This window comes from Acanthisitta chloris, unplaced genomic scaffold, assembly GCF_000695815.1.
Source record: "Acanthisitta chloris isolate BGI_N310 unplaced genomic scaffold, ASM69581v1 scaffold8204, whole genome shotgun sequence".
Taxonomy (NCBI): domain Eukaryota; kingdom Metazoa; phylum Chordata; class Aves; order Passeriformes; family Acanthisittidae; genus Acanthisitta; species Acanthisitta chloris.
Window position 1 is genome coordinate 17,907 of NW_008669812.1, and position 21,885 is coordinate 39,791.

General features: G+C 38.8%; 1 protein-coding gene across 1 annotated transcript in view; it reads left to right on the top strand.

Annotated features, from left to right (window-relative positions):
* The window catches only part of DHX15 (DEAH (Asp-Glu-Ala-His) box helicase 15), a 33,198-nt gene extending 12,425 nt beyond the window's left edge, over positions 1-20,773 (top strand). Inside the window, exons 5-12 of the mRNA XM_009073457.1 lie at positions 2,683-2,850; positions 6,719-6,805; positions 8,392-8,541; positions 8,702-8,810; positions 9,926-10,117; positions 12,967-13,268; positions 15,449-15,639; positions 20,603-20,773. Of these exons, the coding sequence (XP_009071705.1) occupies positions 2,683-2,850; positions 6,719-6,805; positions 8,392-8,541; positions 8,702-8,810; positions 9,926-10,117; positions 12,967-12,983 (723 nt within the window). The 3' untranslated portion in view covers positions 12,984-13,268; positions 15,449-15,639; positions 20,603-20,773. The remainder of the gene's footprint in view (positions 1-2,682; positions 2,851-6,718; positions 6,806-8,391; positions 8,542-8,701; positions 8,811-9,925; positions 10,118-12,966; positions 13,269-15,448; positions 15,640-20,602) is intronic.
* Positions 20,774-21,885: the final 1,112 nt, after the last annotated feature.

Consider the following 21,885-nt stretch of genomic DNA (forward strand, 5'->3'; position numbering starts at 1 on the left):
GTCTGGGACATTTCTGATGACTAGATGTGGAGTCTGGAAGAGTTGTGGCACTTGCAGCTTTAGAGAAATGAGCATTTTAGCTAGCAGTATAACCTTTCCCCTTTTTGTGGCTGTTTGCTGTTCACCTTTTGGTAGTTAGCTCTTCTCAGGGTGAGTGCACCAACAGACAATTTAATGGACTACAATTTTACTGAGAACTCTTTCTCAAACATTGCTCATAAGAAGTCTTCAGGTTTGTGAGGAACTAGGATCAAGACCATCAAAGTCTTTGTAAGCATGTCTTTTGTGCTCATACACTGGGAAGTCCTGTGTCTAGGTGTGGCTCCTTCAATCCTGCGTCTCTTCCTGCTTCCTGTGTCCTGGTACCCCCTATGTCAGGCAGTCAGAGATAGTCAGGGCTTTGAGGAGGTTTTCAGGTATAATCCAAATGCAAGGCAAGGTCACTGTACCTTCCTGTTCTCTACTTGTGAAGAAAAATCTCCTCTTTCGTGCAGGCTGAGGGAATGATCCCTCTTCGAGGGGTTTTGTAATGGATTTGTTTGGACTGGATGATGTGCAAATATTTAAACGTGTGGGCTTTTTTAAAGAATTAAAGGCCTTTCATACTTGAGTAAATTGGCACCATTGAATTAGACTTGCTGAGTCTTTGAAGGATTAAAGTTAGGATTGTGCCTTCAACTATCTCACATCTCTAGATTTAAATGTTTTCATGTGATGCACACAGAACTTTAACACTTAAAGGAATCCCTAACACTTTCAAGCTATTCTTGCCACACATACTCCTTGTAGATTGTGTGCTTTGGGATACCAGTTTTGGTCATCATCTGGGTGGTTCTGGATACAGTTAGAATCTTAGAATATCTTGGGTTGGAAGGGATCCATAAGGATCATCAAAGTCTGACTGTTGGCCCTGCACAGGACAGCCCCAAGGATCACACCCTGTGTCTGAGTGCTGCCCTAAAGCTTCTTGAACTCTGTCAGGCTTGATGCTGTGACTGCTTCCCTGGGGAAGTAGATACACTGAAGTAGGTATCTTTTCTGTCACTGTGGTAAATAAAAGGAAGCTAGTCTTTCCTTTTTTAATTAAAATTGCGACTATTAAAGAATTCTCTTTTAGTGCCTTTAGATGTGGCAGTGGCTCTTGCTGACTGGAATCCTTCTTTCAGCAGTTTATGATAAGAGGTCTGTAGTTACCTTTGCAAATCTGCAGAGAGTAATCACTATGTATACACTTGTCATCTCTATGTTGAAGTCTTTTAATGAGTCCTGATTAGGGATCCTTTGAAACTACATGGGCAAACTCTAGGGGAAACAATACTTCTGTCTCTTCTGAAGAGTGATCTGTGGCTGTGAACATGTGTCCTGAACAGTGTAGTGCTTTCTTTTATCACTCCTTGCTTGTGTTTTGCTATCTCTTAAGTATAAAACTGTCCCAGGGTCTCTAGTCATTACTGCTGAAGATTAAGCATCCTGTCCAGCATCATATTTCCCAGTTGCACAGCATCTGCTCAAATTCTGTTAACAGTGTAGTGACCTTCAGATCAGGAGCTAAGGTCTGTCCTGTATTTTTGTTTCTATTCAATATTTAACCATTAAATTAGTGTTTTCCCTTTTCGCTGGGAGGCTGTTACTGCACTTAAGAAGGGGATTTGTCAGCAGAACACCAGCTACTGACACCTGTGGAAAGAAATTCAGCCTCTGTTAATAAACCAGCAGGGCATTCCAGCTCAGTTTCTGCTGTGCCCCTCACACTTTATAAAGGTGTGTTGGATTTGTTGGCAAAATGCAGCTTGTAAAGAAAGGGTTTTTTTCATAAATATCTGCAGTTCATTCAGATTGGCAAGGCAATACCAGAAAAAATTAGGCTTACTCTTAAAGGGCTCCTGGGCATCAAAGAGGAAGAGTTTTCATTTTGCCATGCTTATGTTATTATATGTACACTGATCAGTACAGAACAAGTTGGCTTAAATGTAGATGTTTTAAACAAAATGGAGTTCTAAATGATGGGGCTGTGGCAAACTGTTTTGTGTGGTAAGCAGAAAATAGTAAGGTAAACAAAGGCATGGAAAAATATTTCATCTTCAGAGTACTTCACTGAGTTTTCTTAAGCGTAAATGGGATTTCAGTTTATTTTAAAGTAAAATCTGAAACATTGGGTTGAGAGGTTTGATTTTGAGCGTTCATGTTTATACTGTAAAGGTGTTTGTTCTCATTAGGTACAATGAAGCAAATCTTCCATATAATTACATTAGTGATACGTGACATTAAAGCTTAATTGGCTTATTTTAAATATCTTGCACATCAATTTCTTTCAGATTGTGAAAATTGAAAAGGTCATGAGTGCAGTTTAATATTCCAGGGTGAGAGATTTCAATTTTAGTACAATTTGTAGAGATTTAATTAGGAAACATGACTAAAAGAAAAAGGATGTTGAATGCAAATGAGGCTGTTCATTAGAGTATAGAAACTGAAACATCTTGAAGTATTGTGGAAATTTGATTGCAGATTCAGTAAGCATCTTGATTGATTTTTTTTTTTTAAAGTTATTTTTATTTTTAAAAGTAGAAGTTACTGTAATTGTTCTTCAGGGTGTAGACTTAATATAATTGTCACAGGCATTCTAAAATAAAATGCTATGCCTTTTCATGGAGTTCTCTGTTGACCAGGATTTTTGTTTTGCAGGAGATTGATGAAGCCTGCAAGAGGATAAAACGTGAAATTGATGATTTAGGCCCAGAAGTTGGTGACATCAAAATCATTCCATTGTATTCCACCCTTCCTCCTCAGCAACAGCAAAGGATATTTGAGCCTCCCCCACCGAAAAAACAAAATGGAGCAATTGGAAGAAAGGTAAATACTGCACTGGTTTAGTATGCTGTTCTTTAAGTAGCTGCTCAGTTGTGTGGGCAAGGAAATATAAGTTTCAGCTGGTTTAAGTATATTTTGAAGCAACAAGTAGAAGGGTTTGGTTTTTTTATGAAGCCTTAATAATCCAGTATTTATCACATTAGAATTTTTGTATTACTTGATATTTGTTTCTCGGTGCAAGTCGAAGTTCTGTTTCCCATCTATAAGGCCAGAATGTAGTAACAGTTTGGTTGGACTGAATGGAAGTGGCATTCATTGAAGTTTCTTGAGAGAAATACAATTTATGTGGAGGGATGGGCTTTTTTCCCTAAGTAGGTGCTTTGAGACATGGTTTTGGTTGCTTTTTATTTTTTTTTTTATTTTTTTAAACAAAATGGACTGTTTCTCCACGGGAGGTTGTCAGGGAGGTTTTGTCTGTTTCTTAAGGTTTATGAGAGTTAAAGCAAGTGCATCAAAGTTAGAGGTTTGTGTTTTCTGTAGTAGTAAACAAGGAACTGAGGTTCTTTCATGGGCAAAATGGACTGAGAAACTGAAAAGCTTGAAATGGCACAGGGAATGCTCTTTGTGAAATTGATACATCAATGCTTGCATAAAGCAATTAGAAGCTATGTGGTTATTTCTCTAAAACTGAACATTGGAAATGAGTCTTAATAGAGTTTCCTCACGTTAAGTTAATGCTCTATGAAATTCTTTTAGCAATCACAAAACTAAGATTTTGAAGGTCAAAGCTGAATCATACTCTGTGCTCTAGGCAGGGGTTTGTTCCTTGATTATTTGGGTTTTTTTGCAGTACTATAAAATGCATGTAGAATAGTAGCAACAGCTTTCTAGTGTTCTGGAGGAGTAAATCACTTAATAAATGTAGTGGAATTGTCTTCTTTTTCCTGTGGAAGTTCATTGCAGAAAGCATTCAGTCTGAAATCATGAAACTAGTGCTGCAACAAGATTGTGTTATCAAATGACTTAAATGAATTAAATTGCTTTCCAGTAATGAACAAGTGATAGCTGTGTATTTTATTCAGTACTCATTCATGTTTAAATCTGTGCACTTCAAAATAGGTAGTTTTGGGTTTTCTTCATAAGAGGATAACAAGCACAGAGTGTAGCTCCCATTATGTTGAACTGACAGAGGCAGTACCAGTGATGAGAGGAACATGCTCTTGCTGTAGCAGCTACTGAACTACAAGAAAAGTTGTTATGCCCAAAAGATATCAATTGTAGGCAAAAGCAGGCACAGTGCAGGCAACAGACTCAACCCTGTAACGTTGCTTTTCCTCTTTGCCTGCCTTGGCTGAAATATTCCAACTTCAATGTTTTAGTTTTTATCTTCATAGCAAATGTAGCTATGAGAGCAAGTGCATCTGTGTTGTAAATTTGTGTTGTTTTAGTTTCAGTTAGTCTTAGTGCCTTAGGACCGTGTGTTGCTGTGCCTTAGAAGATGCTTGCTCACACACACTCCTGTGGGAGCTGAACCTAGTCTCTAGAACTGCTCAGGAGAGAGCTGGCAGGTGGTCTGAGTCATTTCAAAGGCTCTAATGGTCATAAAAATGTAAGTGAAGTGCTTGCAGGATCTGAGTAAGTATCTCCTCCTGAGCTTTCACTTTGTGAAAGGAGAGATACTGCAAGTTGTGTGGTGTCTTGCAGTAGTAACAGCTAGTAGTGATACAGCTCGAGAGCCTAGCACATTTATTTGTTCTCTCTGTGCTAAGAAAAATGAGCTGTTGCTGCAGGAAAGCTTAAGATTGGAGATAAAACCAGTTTTTACTAGTTAATCAGAGTATTTAATTGATACTGTGGAGGAAGATGAAGATGACTTAAAGAACCTTTCTATTGTCCCATGTTAAAAGCTCCTTGTTAAATCATCTTCCTATCTTATCCCTTTCCAAACTGTTCTAGTTCCTGTTTCAGCAATCTTCAGCATTGCTGGTTAGTACATATGCAATATAGAGATATTTTTAGATGTAGGTACTATGTGTATTTTAATATTCAGAGTACTGTAATCTCAGTAGCTGCAGCTAAAGCTAATTAGGTACAATTAATTATTTTCTGTAGCTTAGCACTAATTTCTGAAGTAACTTAGTACTTCGATTTAGGCTTGAAAGATGTGTAATTCCATCAACTTTTTTTAATTACTTGTGTTTTTACATTCATTAATTATAGTTTTTAAGCAGTGTGACATTAACGAATTATATCTGTACATACAACACAGCGTAAACAACTTTTTTGTTTCTTTTACCTTTGGAAAATTCTGTATTATTCAAGTACAAATAAGTAAATTCAGGTACAAGTTCAAATGCTCTGCTTTTGTGGACTAAGCACACTAACAGTATTGAGTTATTGGTATTGAAGTGTCCTAATAGAAATTGGTGATTAAAAGCAGGACCAAAACTCTGTCATTGGCACTCAAAGCTTCTGGGTACAGATGGGTCTGTGCATTAGCAGAGACAGAAAACCCCAAAACGTTTAGATGAGGTACACTCTGTAAGGGCCAGCTGAGTGTGGATTGACTAGCCTTTTAATGTAGGAGAGTGAGTTTAATTTGCATACTTAATGCCCGGTGAATTTTTTATGAAAATGATTTTGCACTGAATTGCATTGATGTTTGTGGCTTTTATCTGTGACTAATTTGTGCAGGTTACCTGTGAATGAAATGTGTACAGGATTTTTTTGTTTGCTTGATGAATTCAAAGTAGCACATCATTTCAGGGTGAAACACCATAATTCCAAAGTAATTGACGGGAGGTTTTTCCACCAAAGTATTGCTTTCGATATATTGTAGTATTTGGGCCAGCTTAGACCGTAACTCTACTTAAGAAGAGACAAGCTGAGTGTAATAAGTAGCTGACTGGCAAAGTGATCAGCTAGCAGGGAAGGAAATCAGAGATTATCAACCTAGTCCAGCCACTGGCTTCGTTGTAATTGTGAGCAAAGTGTTAGGGGTCTCTCCAGTTCTAATTGCTAAGCTGAAAACATTGAAAACAATGATGACAGAATGCTCTGAAATTAAGAGGTAAAGGTAAGTAGTTTTGATGAACTGCTGTACAAGTTTGGGGTCTTTTCTGAGATAGCTGATTAAACTTGCTAATAGTATATGATATAATGTGGTCACTGTTGGGATGAGAGCTAATGGTATGTATAGAAACTGCAGCTCTGGACATGAAGGATGGTGAATCAAACCTCACAGCTCTGATTTTGCCTTTGTTTTAATTGTTGCATGAGATTTAACCTTCATGAAGTTTATAGAAATTTAAATAATGTAACATTAAAGATACATAAAGATGATTGAATATCTGATCATAGAAAAAGTTGAAATTAAACATGTACTGTTCAGAGTTTTAGCTCAAATATATTGATAACAGCTTTATTTCAAGCCAAATAAAAGAAAATGCTGTGCTTGTGCTATATATAACCTTTTACTTAGTAATATTTAACCAATTTACCCTGTTTAAGCTTTAAAAGAAAGGTTAAAATCTAGAATTAATAGAAAGTGTTAAAGGGATCCAGTGGTAACTTGTCATGCTGTACCAGAGATGTAAGAAGAAATTGGATACTGGTTTCATAAGTAACAGTTTTGCCCTTTGGTTTCTTTTTCTAAAAAGTAACATTTATATTGTTCATAGTCTCATAGGGAGTAACAAGATTGGATAGAAATCGCAATCTTTGCACTAGAAGTTCATCTGGTTGATTTCAGATCACCCTGTGAAAGTGTTGGAGCACAGCTCTGGTAGTTATTGATGAAGAGAAGGAAAGTTTGCTGAAAATTCTTTGTGTAGAGACAAAATCAGAGCTCTTCATCTCCAGGACAGAGGCATTTAATTTACTTGTTTGGTTGTTTTTGTTTTCTTGACAGGTTGTTGTGTCCACTAACATAGCTGAGACATCATTAACAATAGATGGTGTTGTGTTTGTGATTGATCCTGGCTTTGCAAAACAGAAGGTAAAGACTATTTCGTTTTCTGGGGTTTTTCTTGGGGTATTTTTTTATGTAGTAGGAAAGATGCTGCCGTCTGGTTTCCTGAGGTAACTCTTTCCTTTGTAAACACTTAAGTCTTTTTCCAGTTGAAATCTTGAACTTGGTTGCTTTGGTTTTGTTTTGGTTTTAACTTAAGAACTGTTTGCAGTTAGTCTGCAAACTTTAGTTAGAATATGGAATATGTATTTTCTAGATACTTTAGAAAGAGTAGTTTTTTAATATGTGTCTATGCTTGGAAATGTTCAAGATAGAATATAGAATATGTATTTTCCAGATACTTTAGAAAGAGTAGTTTTTTACTATGTGTCTATGCTTGGAAATGTTCAAGTAAAACCAAGAATCGAAAGTTAATCCAACTGGTGCTAGAAGCTTCCTCGTCTTTTAAGTTACTGTAGAAAACTCCAGCACTAAAATCAAAATAAGGAAATGATACCTACTGTTTCTGTCAGTATTTATCACGTATTGTTGCAGCCCTGAAAGTTGTAATCAAGCTTGTATTGTTGTTCTTGGAACATTGTGGGATGTTCAGAGGAACTGAAGTAGCTTTCCTACAGTCAACCCAATAACTAAAGAAAGAACAAAATACAAATCTCAATCTTCATTTAGTTTTTTCACTAACCAACCTTTTTTATAACTTGGTTTCTCACACTTTCATGCTGGTGCACACTGTCAGCCTTGTAAACTTTAGCTAAATGAGACAGTCATACAGCAGAATGTGAGTACAGCCAGTGCATCTTCATGCACAAGCTTCAATCACCATTTAGGCTGATTTTTTTTCAGAAGTAGTTCTTACAGTGGAAGAATAACCTTCTGTAATAAGAACTAAAGGTTTTATACACATACGATGCTTACTCTCATCAGAAAAGTGTTAAAACATGGACTGAACTTCTTCAGCTGAAACTATTACAGGGTGACTGCTGCCTTCTTTTTGCAGTATGTCCTTTACATGAGCCCTGTTGAGTTGGCAGGGCTGCTGGTGATGTATGACTGCAGTGGAAATGTTACAGTACATACCAACACATACTCTGTACAGTGACAGTCTGCCTGTACCCTTGAAATACAGACTTGGTTTAGCATCAGCCTGATTTTTACAGTTGCGTTCAACCTTAGCATTAGATTTTTCTGATCTCGAAAACATGATTATTCAACCTCATAATTATATCAAGACAGCTTTTTTAATGGAATTTTTTTGAGCATCATGAGTGTTTAGCACTCTATAGAACAAATTGGGCACATTCTTTTTGCCATGAAAATCTTATCTAAAAATACACACATTTAAGGAGAACAGGGAGCCTGGCAGGAGTTGCTGTTAACAAGTGAATAAAAAATGCTTTTCTCTAGGCAGTTGCATTTGAAGCTCTGTCACTGATCCAGAGCCTTTTGTAGCCAATTTTTTCTCCTTTCAGATACACAGTACTTGTGATTTCCTAGTCAGAAGCTGTATTTGAAAATAAGTTTAAAGCAGTCTTTATTTTTTTAGACAGTTGTCTTATCTATGAACATTGTTCATTCTTTTCCTTCCTTCCTGCTCTGCTTCCCCTTTGAAACAGGTGTATAACCCTCGGATCAGAGTGGAGTCTCTGCTGGTGACTGCCATCAGTAAAGCCTCTGCTCAGCAGCGAGCTGGCCGTGCTGGGAGGACCAGACCAGGAAAGTGTTTCAGGCTTTATACAGAGAAGGCCTACAAAACTGAAATGCAGGTAAGATTGCTTAGTTTAGATTGTGTTTATAAGAAAGTCTGATTGATTCAGGTAGTTGAGTTCTGTGCTGTTAAACAAAATCGAGTTTGAATGCTTCTGTAGTATAAAGTGTTTGGAAGAACAAGTGTTACGAATTTTCTCTTTTTTCCCTCCCCCCCAGGACAACACATACCCTGAAATTTTGAGGTCTAACTTAGGATCTGTAGTATTACAGCTCAAGAAGCTTGGTATAGATGATTTGGTGCACTTTGATTTTATGGATCCTCCAGGTATCTATTTCCATCTTTCCAGTCTTTATTTTTGTGGCTGTGTTATATAATGCCAACATGGAATAAATTATTTTATGTTTTTTTTCCCTTTTTTATTGTCATCTGTAAGGTATGTGCTTTGTTTTTCCTGGAATTTAGTGCGCTGTGTTGTATCAAAGCAAGCTTTTTATGTTTCTGCCTGAAAAACAGCTTTCAGTGGTACCAAGGAACCTACTGAATGCCCCTTGCCTGCAGAGAATAAAGAAAATTGGGCATTAGAAAGTCTATTATTTGAGGGTTTTCTTAACTTACCACCTTGATTACACATTCTAATTGTGCAATCAGTTAACAACTGTATGTAAACAAAATTGGTTAGTGTTTTGAAAGCTGAATACATGTTTTTGGCTCAAACTATAAAGTTAATGTGTATCTCATTTCTAAGTGTTAAATGTTCATATATACTTCAGATGTAACTGGGTTATATTGCTAATTAGAGACATAGATCATCCATATAGAAATGCCAGGGTTTTTTTCCCCCTAAAATAAAAATGCAGCATAGTCTGTAAACTTTTAAATACTTCTACAAAGCAATGAAATTCTTTGTGCTGTGCAACATGTGATAGCTTAGCAGGAAGGCTGTTGGGTTTCCTTCTGGTTGTCTGTGTGGGTTAATACAGACTCTGTATGTGGATTGCAGGATTTAAGAGCATTGTTACTGGCTCAGATTGTGAGAGGCTATAGATAGCTGAGAAATGGCTGAGATTGAAGGACTGTATTGCTCTGGTATGGAGTAAGGGAAGAAGTATCTGCAGGGAGGAGGTGGTGATGTTACTGTGATATTGAATATTTCACATTGCCACTGCTGGTGGAATTTTGAAAAGCAGTAATCTTCAAATATTCATAGCTTGTGATTAAATGTTAAACTCTTCTAAATGAGTGTTGTTCCCTCCCATTCCACCCCCAGTCATTCATGCCTGGGTGTGTATTACCGAATTTGGTAACAGTTTTGTGTTGGAATGCTAATGAATGGAGAACAAAAAAACCCAAGATGGCTCGTAATACTCTCTGCTGCTTCATTTTTTTCTGATGTGGAGCAGTTTGGTTAATGTGCGTACCTACATACTTTTTTCTTTCAGCTCCTGAAACTCTGATGAGAGCCTTAGAGCTTTTGAATTATTTGGCTGCTTTAAACGATGATGGAGACTTGACTGAGTTGGGATCCATGATGGCTGAATTTCCATTGGACCCACAGCTGGCTAAAATGGTTATTGCAAGTTGTGACTACAACTGTTCTAATGAGGTCCTATCTATTACTGCCATGTTGTCAGGTAATAGCAGGAAAAGAGATACTAAACAAAATGCAGATCTTCAGTTTGGGGAGAATTTGAGTTTTCCACATTAAAAAAAAAATATTTCTAATAGAATTAGAATTGTTTTTTAGAACTTCATATTTGGGTTCAGTCATGGATATATGTAAAGACCTTGAAGCTAATGAATAGTATTGTCAAGAAATTAATGCACATAAAATGGTCAGTTTGCTTCTAATTTTAGTTAAATGTGTATGTGCTTGAGTTGTTGGGGTGGGGGGTGAATCAGGCCAGGGGAACAGAAACTTCTTTCTAGGCTTGTAGTCAGGACCAGAAACATCAGTTCAGTCCCTCTGTTTTTAAGGCAGTGACATCTGTTCTGTATTGTGCATTGTTCTGCACTTTGATAAATCCCAGTGTTCCCCAAGGGGTTGCAGTATAACTGATATCAAACCATAAGCTTGTACGTGGAATTCTTACACATTTTTTCAGCCATTAAGTGCTAAAACTGGAGAAGATTCATTACTTTTAAAGGGAAAGAATAAACTTGGGGGGGGAGGAAGTATCTGTGTAAGAACATGCACAGCTGTACTTGGCTGCTGCGTTCTGTGAATAGCACTGCTGGCTGAGAGAGCTTGATGGGAGGAAAATCTTACCAAGCAAACCTTGTATTTAATTTCCCAGTTATGTAGAACTGACTTTGGTTTATAGTTAGAGGTCTAAAGATTGTCTCTATGAAAGTGGGGGTGTTCTTACTCAAAAGTCCTCCTGTCTTTGGGGTGTTCTTACTCAAAAGTCCTCCTGTCTTTGGGGTGTGCTGTCTGAGCAGGCTCTCCCCAATGCAGGTGTACTGCTCACATGCTTAACTTTGGTGAATAGAGCAAACCAAAACCTTCTGACTAAGTGTAAAATCTATTGCTTCAGTTTAGTCTTACAGTATATTTATATGAAAGTTTTTAAGAACAAGCTAAAATGTTTGTTGCAGAGTTATGATTGTTCAGACTCAGAGCAGATGGGCAGGGCAGAATCATAATACTGTTTTTAATGAAATGGTAGGCTTCATTGCGGAGGTGGTGGTAGGTTGGTGCCTGTCTTTCTCTTCCCTTCCCCTCTCCCCCCCCAGATATCTACTGCAGAAAAGTCAGTCTAGCATTTTTATCTGTGGCCTTCAATGATTTGCCTTACTCCTTTTCCAATTTACCTTTTCCAGGCTGTGATACCTTTTTTTGTTTTAAGGCACAATTAATGTAATGATAAAAAAGTTTTTGGGGAAAAATAGAAAATGAACTGGAGCTGGTTAATGTATGGGTTATAACTAAAATACTGCTCCTAAAAAACCTCCATGGTCCTGGTATTTGTGAGGACTATTTCCCAAAGTAAGCACTTGGTTTAAACCAGCAGCGTAATTGCATGTTTTGGTGCCTTAAGTCCACATAAAGATTTGTCAGGCTGTGGATAACAATCCATGTATTAAGTTTGGACTGAATGGGAAACTAAGAAAAGAGCCAAAATAGCATTGAATAAATGAGCAGGTTAAATGATTGTATTTCATTTTATAAGAGCCATGGTGTCTTGCTGTGGTATGGAACGTGCTATTACTTACTCGAAACAGAGTTAAGCCAGTGATAGAATAATTTGGATTTTGCTTTTATTAGTCTGAGTTTGAAAACAAAATACACATTATATTACCTCCTTTTTCAAAGGCAGAACCCACTATACAGGGTGTTTATTTTCTTCAATGCATTGGTCTTTGTTGGTTCGTTGCCATGAGATTCACTGTTGCAGTGTGTATTTTTTTTTCTCAAGTTCCACCCAGTATTCAGCTCACATATCTAGTGCTTTGGGGCTTTTATGCAAATTTAAGAATAAAATAAAGTAAAACTGTGTAACACCCCACAAAAAAGCCCTCATCTGATAGAGACAGATCAGGTGCAGAGAGGTGTCCTCATGAGACTGCTGGGCTTCAGTTATGAGAAAGCTAATGTAGTCCCAGGCAGCTGGAAAAAGGGGAGGATTTGTAGCATCTCAGCATTGAATTTTACTGAAATTTAGCCTCTTAAAAATTACATCTACTTAAAACCCAAGTGGTGTTTTTTTTTTCTGCTGTAGATTTCTATAAAGTGAATCACAGAATGGGTAAGGTTGAAGGACCACAGTGGCTCATCTGGCCAACCTCCCTGCTCCAGCAGGTCTCTTGGAACTACTTTGAAGATCTCATGAATGAGTATCAATCTTACAAACGTCCTAGAATGCTGACAGACTGCGAATTAAGTTGGCTGCAATACTGTTTGTGGTCTTTGCTAGTCTGTGTTTGGAAAGGAAATGTTAAAACGTGATTTTTGGATTCAAGTCAGACTGAGTCAGATGTATGTAAGAGAATACAGTGATGGGGAAAGCTCATCACGTTGCAATTTTTTTCACCTATTTTCTTTTTCTTTGAAGTAGTGCCAAAGGACAGTTTAACCTTCCACCACTACCGCTACCATCACAACCTTTAGACTTATTAATTCCTTCATTCACATGTTTCTGTATACCAGTGCTGATAACAATACCAGCTGGGAAGAAGACTTGTGATTACTTAAAACTCATGTTTGTTGGGACTGTGCTAGTGCAGTGCAGTTTCAGAACTGTTTTCTTTACTTTGTCTGTGGGGGCTTTCTGCAAAAGCAAATTTGCAATTGAAGTGTTTATTACGTGGGATACTAGCTCCTGGTAGAGCTATCAGCACTGGATTTGAACTAAGATCTGTTTAGCCTTCCAGTATACAGAGGTAATCTTGATGGCCTTCAGACTAGAGATTTTGATGCCTACATAGAGTTCTATTAAAATAATCAGGTACTCTGTAGCTTTGAAACCCTCTTGTCTTACAGATGTGGTTAGGTGTTGATGTACCAAATCAAGGTAGTAAACAGTCCAAGATGCAGTTGGAGGCCATCCTGCCCTGCCCTATGCTCTGTGAACTGACCTAGCTAGGCCTTGTTCCTCTATCTGTGAATGCGTGACTCATCGATATGGGCGTTTGTGTTGGGCCCATACCAACCTTGTTTAGTCCCACAGTGTTTTGTTCGCCCCACGGAAGCAAAGAAAGCAGCAGATGAAGCCAAGATGAGGTTTGCCCACATAGATGGAGATCATTTGACGTTGCTGAATGTCTACCATGCTTTCAAGCAAAGTAAGTCTGTACTTGTTTTAGCCAAATTGTTTGCAATGCTTTGTGCTGCCAACTTTCATTCCTGGGTTCCAAGGACAGGTGAAAGGCTTGGGCTTGGGTTTTGTTATTTAAGTGCTACTTTGCTTTGGGGGTCAGACAAAACCAAAAGTCTACGGAAGAAATCATGTTATAAACTGATGAGCATGGAGGCAGGCCAGGCTTTAAATGAATGCTGGGTAACCCTTGATCAGAAGGAAGCAAGTGTTCCTATAACTAAGAAATTCTGGAATCTGACATTAATTATCCGAAAATATGCATAATTGCTTAGTGGTTTCTCAGGTAGAGCAGTGCAGAAAATACTGTGAATTTGGAGAAGGATATGTTCGTAGAACCAAACCTTTTTAATCCTAACTTTTTAATGTAGTTAGGAATTCTGTAATGAGGCTTTGGGATAGATTGAGGGCGAAGGAGTAATGCATCAAGTAACTTAGAGCCATGCGGTACAGTTATTTCATTTACATCACTTCTGTGTATGAAATTTAGGGAAAATGGATGGTCTTCCTCAGCATAGATGAAGTATATTTTAGCAGCTTGAAAAGGATAGGAATGAACAGGGTAAGCTAGGAATTCTCTTGAAAAATTACTACCTAAGTGACTCACTTTTTTCACCTGTGACTTACACTGGTGGCTAGTAAAGTGGTTACAGTTAGCTGCCAAACAGGTTAAGTTAGGTGCTCCAATGTCCTGTAAGCAAACAGAAAAGCAACAGTTTTTTACCCTAAGTGAAATGAAAGGGGCACTAAGTTGCCTCTCTGTTGCAGTTTTGATTTAGAAATTTTGTGCTGAAATCTTCTAACTATCATTTATGGGACAATCTAAAATAAAGAGATCTTCAGAGTAAAGTCCAAACAGGTGTATTCAGTTTGTTTAATGCAAAGCTGAGGAACTTCTATTAAACACCTATAAACTGGAGACATGTGTTACTTGTGCTGTTCTGTTGTAGTTAACAGGACCCAGGATGTCTTGCAGACATTTTGTTTCTGGAAGCCACTGCTTTCATACTCAGGTTACTGAGGGATAGAGATATTTCAGGAATCAGCTTTTGTTCAGTTGTGCTGTGAAATTGTGAATTGATTTTTTGGGTTCAGAAGACAAAATGCTGCTACTGATTGTATCTAGAACAATATAAAACATTTATGGATTACCTACCATGCACAGTTCAGATGGCTGAGAAAGTAACATGCTGTGGTGCTTCACTGTACAGTAGAATCCTAACTGTGCAAGATCTTCATTATACTTAATTTCAAATATATTCTACAAGATAACATGCAGAAAGAACTCTGACTGACCTGGAATTACCTAACCTCCCTTCTTTTCAAGTCAAATTAAGAAAAGTCTCGTTCTGTACAAGAGTTCCTTTAAGTTTTAATTCTTGTTTAGTCTGGCTTTGTTGGATTATTAAGCTGAAAAAGATTATAAGAGCATTACTTGAAAAGTAACCGACTTGGTAGGGAGAGCTGGGTTTCTTGGTGTTAAACATGCAGGCATATCCTGACAGAAGTGCTGAGGCTTGCTGTTTTAACAGAGTTCTTCTTAGAGCTATCAGCAGTGGGAACAATAAGAGTAAAGAGTTCTGTTACAGTTGCTGTATTTTACCAGTCACCTACATTTACTTAAACTGCTATGAGGTGCATCACAGTTAAAATACAGCTCACTGTGTATAGTTCTTAACTGGCACTTTAATGTTTAATTTAAGGAGGATTTAATTTCTCCAATACAGTATAATTATGTACAGTCTTATGTTTGTTATATGCCACAGTTAAGATTGTGCAGTGTTCTTTACATAGTTATACTTTACACTGCAGATTTGGAAGATGATTTTTCTAGTTGCAGACTGTGATTTTCGAAATGTCCAAAGTTTAGTGATGTATTTCAGCCAAACATCAGTTGATTGTGTGTATGGTATGTTGGTGAGGGGATAAAACCCCTGATTTTCTCATGTCCTGACCACATGTCTCCTGAATAGAAAACAGTTTTGGCAAGTTCCCTAATGCAAGAAATGGACTGAATAAACTCTTAAGAGCCGTTGTCATTTATAAAAGTTTATGGATGTTTTTTTCTGGTTCATCTGACTGATCAATCAGTTAGTTGCTGTTTTATTTACTTGTTCTAATTTTGATTCATGTTTTCTAATGTTGCAGATCATGAGTCGGTTCAGTGGTGTTATGACAACTTCATTAACTACAGGTCCCTGATGTCTGCAGACAATGTACGCCAGCAGCTGTCACGAATCATGGATAGGTTTAATTTGCCTCGTCGAAGCACAGACTTCACCAGCCGAGACTATTACATCAACATAAGAAAGGCATTAGTTACTGGGTATTTCATGCAGGTAGGTGTGTGTTCTCCTAGGGAGCATAGTTCATAGTTTATGTGGCTTATAATGCTAGTCTGGTTGTTAGAATTCACTAAAACGTAATGAATGTTCCTTAAATTACACATGGCTAACTCTATTGCCACCTTGTCTTTGTCAGGTTGCTTGGTTATCGGTCTAGTAGCGTGTTCTTTACTCAAATCTTACTTGGAAAAGAAGTTGTAGGCAATCTTAATAGTATTCAAATACTGTTTCTGACATGACCAGTCAGGAATTGGCCACTACCTTCTGAATAGCTGAAGAAGTAACTGCATACAACATTTCAAAGTAACTGCAGAGTATGTAGTTCTAAAATTATTTGTAATCTGATACAAAAAGGAGCAGTACACTGGTATGTAAATATTAATTATATGTAATTCTTATAGGAGAGTATTTCTTTTGCATGCTTTTCCATATTTACGTTTCACTTTTGAATTGCATGAGTCAGATACTGGAGTACTGGAGCAGATCTGTAATTTCCAGATGTAGGCTGTTGGAAACTCATTTGGCACTTGAGGCAGGATGCTGTGGATGTCTCCACTGCTGCCTCCTGCATGCTTTGCATTTCAGGTTTAGCATCCCCCCAGGCTAGAATGTGGGCTGCTTGGGGTTTGTTTGGTTTGGTTTTGGTTTGGCTTTTTTCCCCACTTAGTCCCTTTGTGCTGTGGGTTTGTTTTTTTTTTGTTGTTTTTTTTTTTTTTTTTACTTCAGCATTCATCCTTGGGGCTAGAGGAGTCCCTTTGCTGTCTCTTGCAGACCCAGGGCATGAATCTTCATCCTCATTGACTCCAGACTGTTGTGATAATGCTTTTTCCAATAAAAATGCATTCTGACCCATCTCAGCAACATCTCTGCTGGAGCCTAATACCTCACTTCTCAAGAACACAATCTTGTTAGCCTTAAGAGGCTGACCAGTGCCTGTGACATTTCCTGATTTTTCCCTTGGGCTGTGCTGTAGTGGTATTTGAACACAAAAGCTGCCAGCTGGAAAGGGAGCCATTGGGCAGTGCTGTGAGCTTAGAACTGCAAGTGGCTTGACAGCCACACACTTAGCACGTCCTCACTGAGGCACAGACTGGGGCACCATATCTGCTCACATCACCTCCACTCAGGTAACTCTGCCTTCTCCTGGGCTCAGCCAGACAGTCTGCAGCAGCAGCATGTCTTTCAGAATGCAGCAATATTAGTGTCAGCAACTGCATTTCCCTGTCATGCAAATAGGAGATTAAGGCTGTTGGCTGCTTTTAAATATGAAAATGGTTCTAAAGCCTGGCATGCTGTAACCTTTCAGATAAGCAGGCTACTCACTGTGTTCAGTCCTTGCGTTTGGGACGTGTTTTCTTTGTGTTCTTGGGGAACACTTTGGTACACATTCCCACCTACACCTTTAATTCTGTTAATTTTTGGAAAGACAAAATAGCAGTTCTGCCCAACAGGCTCTGCAGGTCTGAGTGCCACAGCTGTGCTTACCCTATGGCTTCTTTCACTTACTTGGACCTATAGGCAGGTCCTGTGCCTGGCAGTTGGTGTGCTGTCAGTTTGTTTCATGTTACTTGGAGTGAAACTTTTCATCTAAAAGTTGTATACCTGCTCCCATGGATGAGGAACTGCACGGTGGGTGCAGGTAGCTCTTTGGTATCTGTCTCAGGAGTTACACCTATGTATTTTTGCTGTGAACAGAGTAGGAGGCTCACACAGATGAAAACTAAAGCCTGTCCAGAAGCCTCTTGGGGCTTCCATGGCCAGTAGGTTGTTTACAACCTCTCTGACCCAAAATGCCTAATTGAATTTTTGGGCTGAATCAAGAGAGAGCTGTGGCAGACCTGTTGGACGTTTTTGGAGTGGAACCCATTTCAGCAGTTTCTCCTCTGCTTTGAAGTGTTTGAGTCCATTTAATTGTTGAGTTTCTATGAGTTTTTAACCACCATGATTCTGTGATACCTATTTGATCTTGATTCTGAACCTTCTGTCTTGAATTTTGTGTTGCTTGGTGTAGACTTCAGGTGGAAAATTACAAATACTCAAATGAGATGTTATTTACCAGCAGCTGAAGTGCTTAAAAGTGGCTTTGAGACTTGTATTACCACTTACATTAACTTAAGGTTTTATCATCATATTTCAAATCTAGTACTGAAGGCAGAATAAGAATTGAGAGTTGAAAATTTAAGTCAGAATATAAAAGTAAAACCAAGTCCTGTGTTGTTTTCAAATCAGAGTAGGTAAGGTTGGAAGTGACCACAGTGAGTCATCTGGTCCAACCTCACTGCTCAAGTGGGGCCGTCCTGGAGCACATGGCACAGGATTGCATCCAGGCAGTTCTTGAACATCTCCAGTGAGGGAGACTCCACAGCATCTCTGGGCAACCTGTTCCAGTGCATGGTCACTCCCACTGTAAAGAAATTTTCCCTTATGTTCAGGTGGAACTTCCTGTGCATTAGTTTCTGCCCATTGCCTCTTGTCCTATTGCTTGGCACCACTGAGAAGAGCCTGGCTCCATCTGCTTGATACTCTCCCTTCAGATACTTGTAGACACTGAGGTCCCCTCTTGGTTGTCTCCTGAAGGCTGAACAGACCCAGCTCCCTCAGCCTTTTCTTTTGAGAGATGCTCCAGGCCCTTGTTGCCTTCTGGACTTGCTTCAGGAGCTTCATGTCTCTCTTATACTGCCCAGAACTGGACACAGCACTCCATGTGGCCTCACCAGGGCTGAGTAGAGGAGCAGGATCACCTCCCTTGACTTGCTGCACTCCAGGATACCACTGGCCCTCTTGGGCAGACAAGTATACAAATCAAGCTTGGTACCTTGGAAGATGTGGCTTAGTCAAGCACAGCCTATGTCGTGATCATGACAGAGGATAAACTTAAATGATCAGTATTGTACAGGGAGTTAGATGTCAGGTGGTTTGACTACTAATTAAAATCTCATTCTTGATGCTGCTCAGTCATTGGTGATATTTCTTTTATGGAATTATGTATATTTGGAAGTCTTTACATAATCAGGCTCCTACAATAATAGAATAGTAATAAAATAAACCTGTGACATGAAGGTGGTCACTGGTGCATTTAATGGTATTCATTTTGCTCTTTAAGAATGCAGGAGAACAGTGTCAAACTTTTTAATAGATTCAGAAACACTCTTGCGTGCTCTGCAAGCAGGAATTTTGGAAATCCAAGCAACTGACAGTGCTCCTTTGGTGCATGGTAGCATTCTTCTGTCAGAAAGACAAGAAACAATCATTTCTCTAAACTGTCTGTCAAGACTAGCCTAGCAAAGTTTGTAGCCTTGAATCTAAAAATGCCTGGATCTTGTGATACTGTTCATACTTTTGACCTTTTAAGTGTGTTTGGATTTATGGTGTTAGATGTGTTTGACTAAAGGTCCCTGATTGGACCCTCTAGGTTGAATGATGTGTTAGATAATAAATAAGCAGACCCATACTTAAAATTTCAGGGCATTTTTCTAGAATGAAACCTAAATACATGGTTTGTCCTTTTCTAGGAAGAGCTGGAACAGATAAAGCACTCAGATATTCTTGTATGCATGTGTAATTTTGATCTGAACAATGACATTGATTTTTAAGCAGAACTTCCTTTGGAAATAAAGCATAATCCCACAGCAAGGTGTGCTGTGTTTGTGCTCAGTCTGTGACAGATGAGTGTCTAGTCTGGTTTGGTTTACAGCTATACTGCTATTTAATTTTGCAAAGGTTTTATTGAGTTGGATGAAATTAAGCCTAAATCGTTACAGACAGTGTGCTGTTAATCTCTGTTTAAAGGAACCTCTGCTGGCTTCCCAGGCTTGAAGTAAAGTGGAAGTGTAATCTCTAAAATCTTGGGTGAAAAGATTTGCAGACTATTGAAATACTTTGTTCCACTCCTAAAACATGTTCTGGATATTAATGTCATAACATAGAAAAGAGAAGCACACTCAAAATAAGTAATTTTTGCTAAGGAGATAATCTGACTTAAAATTTGAGGTAGCTATTGCTTTAGAAGTCCTGGGGTTTTAATCTCATAGGTGGAATTCACTTTTGACTAGGCAAAAAAAAAAAGTAAGTGAAGCTGAGATATACATAGGAATTCAAGAAAACAAGGAAGTACAAGGAAACCAGCTGATGATCATCTCATTTCAAATGTCTTTCTAATATCTTTCAGCCATTGTCCATCCTGCTTAATCTTTTTACAGTATTCATGTGTGTATATGTATGTATGTAATGAGATGAGTGCAGAGGTTATCTTGAATTACCAGCATCAGAGGGTTGATTTGAGTTACCTGTTCGGTTAGATTAGCTGTTCATACAGAGAATGGCCATCTAAGGATAACTCTCTGCTTTACCTGCCCTTAATGAGAGAGGTATCGGAGCATCACAGAGAGGTGGCATTGCTCCCTTTCATAGAGCAGGCAGCTTAGAGAGAGGTTAATTTGATTTTCACCAAGGTCTCAGCACAAGTGTGTTGCTGAACCTACATTTTCCAGCTCTGAAGCTCATGCTGTAACCAGACCTCTATTACGGTAGGATAACATTGTGGCTTACTGGTCCCACAGTAGCTACTGAAATGAAATGCTTGCAGCAGATGTCTTGAGTAGACCAGAGTTGATGTGTGATGTTGCCAACCTGTCCAGTAGATATTCCCATCCACTACTTGTGTTTGCATTGCTGTTGTTCTCATAATGATTCTTCTCTTTGGGTGCTAACTATTTTTGTATGTTGCTTGAACTGTATATTAGAATATGCACTTAGCATGGCAGTTAGCAAAAACATCTGGCATCTTGATGGTGCCTATAAAAAAACATGAGTAGTTGAAGTGGTCAAGTAATGTGCCAAATTTAGATGAGGTTTGAAAGTTGGGGTAGTATGTTTTGTATAGAGCACTTAACAAGCAGCTTGAAATGGCTTCATTTAAAAACTGCCTGTAGTAACTGAAGAATGTCTCTTTCTTTAGGTGGCACATTTGGAGCGAACAGGGCATTACTTAACAGTGAAAGATAACCAGGTGGTGCAGTTGCATCCCTCCACTGTTCTTGATCACAAACCAGAGTGGGTGCTCTATAATGAGTTTGTCCTTACAACAAAGAATTACATCCGGACATGTACAGACATCAAGCCAGAATGGTAAGTACCAAGTCATGACCTACTGTAAAGCTTTTGCTTTGATTTTTCCCTTTTTAAATTAAAATGGTTCTTTTTGCTTTTTCTGAAGTTAGTATTACTATAATGGTATGGACTTGAGGTCTTGCAGGTGTCTAAAGGTTTTCTTTGTGGATACTTCTACCTGTCTGTGGGAGTTGTGTTTAGAACTCTTGATGTCTGGGCTGTGTATGCAATGTGCAGGGAGATGCTTGGCTTAAAACCAGTTACTTCAGTAAGTCTGTTTGGAAGGAGCTGCTTGGAGCTGCTAGGTTTGGGGTATGTCCTAGCACCCACTGGCATACCTGAGTTGAGATAACAGTAGGTGCTTCTGTCTCAGTATCTAGGACTTCTCTTGTCTGATTTCTTTCAGAAGGATCTAGATAGGATTTTGTGCTTTCTTAGAATACTAAGGAAAAAGGTGGTAATAGTGATACAAGTTGCCTTGTCATGATACTTATTCATCAACACAGTGTATATCAAGGAAATCAGAGGCCTGATGCTCTGCAGGCAAGCAGAGATCTGAAGCATCTTGCCTGTCTTGGAGGTTGTACTTAAACTGCCAAGCTGTAAACTTTGGCTCTTCAGCTGCTGAAACTACCGTTGTGCAGAAAGAGTTTAAAGATTCGTAAGCTGAAAAGCATAGCATATATATATTGCTGTAGTATCTTGATGGAAAATGTGTTTGAATCCTTTCTCCACAAGCATTGTCTAGCCTAAACCAGGATCCTATGGCCTTGGTTGCATTTTGTAGCTGAAAACAGCTGAGGCTGAACTGAACTCGTACACAAACTGACCTTTGGGTGGGCGTCGGTGGCTGAAGGACTGTGACAGTAAGCAGCAGCTCTGACTCTTTGGGCTGCCCTGGCAGGTACTGAAGCAGCAGTGAGGGTTTGCAAGGGGCATGTGGCTGAACAGGAGCATCTCCTGAGGCTTGTTGTGTGCTTTTTGCTTTGGACTTGGGCACTTGCCCGGGATGGGACTGAGTGTGCATGTGTCTAAACTTCAGTTGATCTCCTGAGGTGTGTGCTTTTTGCTTTGGACTTGGGCACTTGCCCGGGATGGGACTGAGTGTGCATGTGTCTAAACTTCAGTTGA